Source organism: Osmia lignaria, chromosome 14, assembly GCF_051020975.1.
Source record: "Osmia lignaria lignaria isolate PbOS001 chromosome 14, iyOsmLign1, whole genome shotgun sequence".
Lineage (NCBI taxonomy): Eukaryota > Metazoa > Arthropoda > Insecta > Hymenoptera > Megachilidae > Osmia > Osmia lignaria.
In genome coordinates, this window is record NC_135045.1 from 11726677 (window position 1) to 11732676 (window position 6000).

Here is a 6000-nt window from a genome sequence, read left to right on the forward strand (position 1 = left end):
AATAACGCCATTCAGTGTTTACTTATTGTTTCTTTTTTATTAATTAATTATACAAAATTTGAGATGCGAGCTGTAACCCCTAAATTAAATGGAAAATTAAAAATTTCAAAGTTTCTAATTATCCGATAGTTTAAATTTTCAAATTGATCTTATCAAAGGCACGAATACTGTCGCGAAGCTGACGTCTCGGTTCCTTCTCACGCCATGTCCCAGCATCATTTTCCAACCGAGCGGGTTTCTATCAAATAGAAACGCGTTCCCGGTGTACGTCGGCGAGATGAAATCTTTTGTGCTTCCGCCCGTGTTTCTTTCGGTGTGCATGCGCCAATATGGCAACGCACAGGGCTGACTTTGAAGCAGGTAGATCCACGTGCTGACACGTGTGCGCCGACAGATACGAACTTAATCGGCCGTGTCGTACACCACGTGCCATGAATTTAAGTACTCGAAAACGTCCGTCTTTTTCCTTGTCACGGCCTGAAATTACAACGATACGCGAATATATGTATATACCACGAGGACGTGTTACATCGGACGTTGTCGATGCTGACGTTGACGACGAGCAGGATAGTCGGCGTGATCATTCGAGTCACGAACGATCGACGTTAAACGAGGCCTTTCGTGAAGGATACTATTTCCTTGCCTGCCACGATGACGCTGGAAAATGTATGACAAGATCAAAGGAATTGACGAAGGTCTGTGTATATGTGTAAAAAGTGTTAATTACAGATGGAGAAAAATGGAGAGATACTGGAAAAACGTGAAAAATTTCTGACGAGGAAAAATGAGAGAGTAAGGACATAGAAATAATCCATAATTTATCGTTTCATATCAAACTTTAATTTAATGTATAATTTTTCAATTGAGAATTGAAGATATTTCTTTTCTGAAATATTTTTTCAATTGCAAGAATTGTGGACCAAGATGATTAATAGGATCACTTTTCTGAACTGAAGTGCTTGAACTTGTTATTATTTTAATCAATAATTTCACAGGAGAACTGCATCATTTCTTTAAGAAATGCTACTTATTAATTAAAATTTTCACAAATTTCCTCTTCTCTTTACTTGGATATTACCTTAAGTAGAATGTATAAATTTTTAAATGAACAGTGTAAAATTTAGAAAATGATATGGGCTCTCTCCACGGTCCGCCGTCCAAGGATTAAATTCAATTTTTATTATATTACAAAGACGACCAATTAAAAAATTCTAATCAGTCTTAAAATAATATCTCAACAATTTCACAGGAGTACCAGTCCTATTTACTCAAGATTCGATGAATTTTCATAAATTTCCTCTCAATTACGAATTACGAATAGTTTCCGAAGAGATTCTGTTCACAAAGTGAAGAACCAGGATGATCTGCAGGGTCACTCTCCGAGATATCGAGATCAAAGATAGCCTCGGTCACATGCGTGCAACCGTTGTAAGGAACATGAGATCTTAACTGGTCGATCTCGTGACATATTCCGTTGGTCCCCCGTCCGTCCGTCCGTCTGTTCGACCGTTCGTTCCCTCGGTTCGTCCGTCGGTTTGTCCGTTCGTGTCGCGCAGCGGGTGCCATCACCAGTTATGCACCCTCGCATCCGTCAAAACGTTGACTCTTCTTTTATTACGCGACCAGCCGTGTTATAAATTTCGATGAACGATGAGCCGACCGTTCGGACGAAAAAGTCATTCCTACCTTTTCGAATAACCAATTACTTGTTCCGTGCGTGAAATTCCTGTCTTAGGATCGTTAACCCTTGTCTAGATGATCAAGTAATATTTACCAATTTTTATGGTATAAATAATTGCCCGTGTCAGGATTAATTAGACAAACACCACGGTTGATGAACTTGGAAAATTTATTAATTACATAAAAATTCTTCTCTGTTGCAGGTCTCGAATCGCAGGTCCAGGACTCGAAAGACCTCTACTGGTTCTAGAAGCGAGCTACGGAGTCTCGTGGACCGACCTAATTCGCAACATCCGGTGGGTGCATCCGCGAAATAATCACGAGCTCGATACCACTGAGCCGTTGTTGTACTTCGATCGAACAGCTTCTACGAACGAGCATTGCGTTCCGAGGAAAAGCATCAGCGGGAAAACGCTGAATGATCGAAGGACCATCGAGGAGCTTAGACGATGTAACGTGATATTAGCATGTTAGAGGATCCATGGGCTTTCTGGCAGAACGAGATCGAGGATAGTAGGAAGGAACTTTGTTATACGACCGGAAGAACGTACCGGGAGATCGTTCGTGCCGCGTCGAGCAAGTGTACATAGTGTTACCTAATTTACTTTAAGGGATCTACTATTAGAATACAACTCAGATAGTATTAGAGGAATACTTTGCGCGCACTATTACCTTCATAGTGACTGATTAATGTCTACCCGGCCTCTGAGAGAACGAAACCTCTGATTCTTAATAAAGTGTAGGGGATTAGGCCGATGATGGCGTGTCTAAATTTTCCAAATAATTCATTCAGATCGAATAACACGTATTCTTGTGCATCCACTTTGATCGTCCTCTTGGATAAATTAACAAAAATGAAAAAAATAAAATAAAATAGGAAGAAAGTCTATGTACCTTGATTGAATTTCATCCATCAGATGGAATGTAGTTTTATTCGTGACAATTAATAAATTTAATGGTTGTGATGATTGATTTATTGCAGATAAAAGCAGGTCGAAGAGGAAGATCGAGGGAGGAGTAATTATTTGGTGGATTTAGCTGCAGATATAAGTGAAATATTTATTGACCAATGATCTTGCCATATATATATATTATAAATATATATATTACTATTATTAATTGTATCATAACACCGGGCGCTGCAGAAATTCTGAAACCTCTCCGAGTCAGCAAATTAAAAATAGTTACTATCCGAATTGTCACAATTATTCTTTATATCCTTTCCCTCAATAGAACCAGTCGACTGTCATAAACGCACACGCAACCACGCACGCGGATCGTCATTTTTCAATAGCGGACGATTAGTCTACCTTAAGCGCATCGTTATCCATCTCATGTTATCATCATCATAGGTGTTAAATAAATGATGCATTAACATTACACACCGTTGACTTTTTGTGGACTTCACTTTCACCTGATAAGATCTTGGCAGTTTGCATCTTCAACTACAAAGGTACGTGTCTATTTTATTTTATATCATATTCCTATTCCTATTTTATATCCCTATTATAATTTTTTACAATTTTAAAATAATAGACAGCAGAAGTGTGGGAGAACCCGAAAATATCTGTTTCTTTTATAGATTTGAAAAGAATGTCACGTATTGCAGTGTTGATATTAACAAGTGTGCTAAGAATTCTTATCAGTATAATTCAATGATTTGAACGACAACTTTTTTTTAACCACAAAGGAAACGTGGCAAGTATTTAATTACTTACATTCGCCGAGAGATGACGAAATTTCAACAGGTTTCATTGAGCCTTTTCCCAAGTCCAATTATTTTCTACGGCGATTTCCTGCGTAAGTACTGTAAGAAACACGTGATATCCTGCCGCGTGGGCGGCGTATCCGCGTTTATATTAATAATACCGAGATTAGAAAGATAAACGTTGGAGTAACTAGAGTATATCTGGCCGAGAAAATAGAATTTTATGCTTTTGCGGTTCGTTACACCGCTGCTGGTTAATTACACCCCGGCGAATTTAGTGGCCTCGCTCACGCCGGAAGGTTAATCGAGCACGTAATAAGAGGAAGTAATGGGGAATTTAGTCTTCTGGAATTCTGCGTGAAACTTTCAGTTTCGTTAGACTCTTAAACTACCTTCGTTGCATTCAACACGTTCGGTCATTTTAATAAATTCTTTAGAATTCTTCACCGAAGATATTGACCTAATATCAAGATCAAAGATGAATATAATCAGGTAATAATCGTTCAAGTGTTTGTAGAAATGAATTACTAGAATCAACTAAATAAATGTAATATAGCTTTATAGCTTTAGAAAACAAAAAATTAAACGAAAGAATTTCATGTGTTGAGAGAATAATTTTTAAAAGAAGAATGTAAAATTTAGAAAATGAAAATAATATGGAAAGTTAAATTAAAATTGGGGCTCTCTCCATAGTCCGTCGTCAAAGGGTTAAAGAAAGTGTAGAAATCAAATCCTGATGATGGCCCTCATCAAAGGTCGAAACGTTTGTAACTAAAGATTGGAGAATAAAAAAAAAGATAATTAACAATGTCCATAGCTTCTTCTGTAAGAAAAATTAATATTTGAAAGAAAGAAGAAGTCAGTTTAAAAGACATCTGGTCAGATCGATGGTCGATTTCCTTTACACGTGCTCTGTTTTCTAGGTCGTAACGTTAACGAAATGAGAAAATGAGCCATTAACTTCGTCACCTAGGGGAAATTGGGTGGCAGGGATTTGGACGATCGTTTTTATCACGTGTAAAACACGTGTAGCCTGATTGGCTGTGGCACGAATGTAAATGGGGCGAAAGCTCGTACACGGATGGGCATGGTGGCGAGAAATTTTAACGAGATCTCTCGATGGCATACTTTTCATTATTTCCTATCATGTAAATGGGTTAATGGTGCTTCGTCCTCGAATAGTTTCAAAGAAAGAACAAACCGATCATTCCCATACAGTCGATCGAGTTGCATCAACAAAACGATTAACCAAACTGATTGGAATCTCCGCTTAATTGATCTGAATCTTAATCCGTTCATAATCGAACGCGAAACAACAGAATCCACTTATCCGGTTGTCAGGATACGATCGCTTTTCGCGCGACGCCTTAGAGCTATCATTCATTCCACCATCGTTAATTATAACCGTTTCGTAACTTGCTCCCGAGGACGTCGCGCGTCTCGATGCGTTGCGTTCGGTTGCCTCATAATCTCCGATCGACGTGGATTCCAATAAACGGTAGCCGCCAGTAAATCTACCGAATAATAAAATAAATCGTCGGACGTCGTGAAGGGGCTAGTTGCGATCTACGGATAAGGGGAAAGTCGAAGATATATCGGGGGAGGGGCCGAAAAAGGGGAGCCCCGAGAAGAGAGGGGAAGAATGGGAAATGGTGAGATTTATTGCGTTGACCGAGGTGTTCCATCTTGTTTTAATTACCGAGGTCGCGTTGCTCGCTTCGACCCTTTGTGTCCGTTCCTTCTTCCTTTTTTTCTTCTTTTCGTTTCGTATTCACCCGACACCGGGATAGATTAAAGACGCGAGCTTGAATTTGACCGCGATGTTTCTCGATGGGTCTTTTCCCCGACGTGAACAACGATCTTAACTGGTACTCGGATGCTATCGGTTTGTTCTTTATAGGATTGTATCCGATGAACATATGGGGAAATGCTTCTTTAATTATGTTAGCTTCGCGGAATGGGTTGTTTCGAGGAAGGAATCTCGGAAAAGTGTTTTCGGGTGTTCAGGTTATGATAAAGATAAACTTCCATTTTGTAATGTTGATAAGAAACTTTTTATTGTTAAAAGAACTATTAACTATAGGATACATGGCGGAAAATAAAATAATTAGTTCAGATTCATTTTGTCTTAAAAACACTAATGAAGGGCGTTTTTGTATGCAGTAACTTTTGTCAAATTTTAAGTTTCAAATTGAAGAGCCATAAATGTCACTTAGTGGTACTTTTATGTCATGATTTTCTAACTTTCGAAACCAATTATTTGGTATTTGAAAGTTTGTATATAATTCATCACACATAAATAATGTAATTATTTACTGTAATTGAAACTCGCTTTTATGAAGTAATTTTCGTCAAATTTTAAGTTTCTAATTGATGTGCCATAAATGCCATTTCGTGGTACTTTTATGTCATGATTTTCGAACTTTCGAAACCAATTATTTGGTAGAGGTAAGTCTCGATTAATGCGAGTTCACATAGTGCGATATTCGATTTAGTGCGAATTTTAAAATGATACCAGGTCGTATGCAAGTTAACAGAGACTTGGATAAAATACTGTGGGTTTATCATCACATATACGAAGATATGAAAAAGCAGAAGAAAGTGCAATCAAC

The 6000-nt window shown here is 38.2% G+C and overlaps 1 protein-coding gene across 7 annotated transcripts in view; it reads left to right on the forward strand.

The window, feature by feature from the left end:
• vg (transcription factor vestigial) overlaps window positions 1-3078 on the forward strand; it is an 86868-nt gene extending 83790 nt beyond the window's left edge. For 3 of the 7 annotated variants that reach the window (XM_034334845.2, XM_076692007.1, XM_034334843.2), the window contains one exon: window positions 1884-2080. In XM_034334845.2, the coding sequence (XP_034190736.1) occupies window positions 1884-1930 (47 nt within the window). In that variant the 3' untranslated portion in view covers window positions 1931-2080. Of the gene's footprint in view, window positions 1-1883; window positions 2263-2662 lie in introns of those variants that run through there. The other 4 variants (XR_013063384.1, XM_034334844.2, XM_034334842.2 and 1 more) reach the window with 4 other exon arrangements.
• The last annotated feature ends 2922 nt before the right edge of the window (window positions 3079-6000 follow it).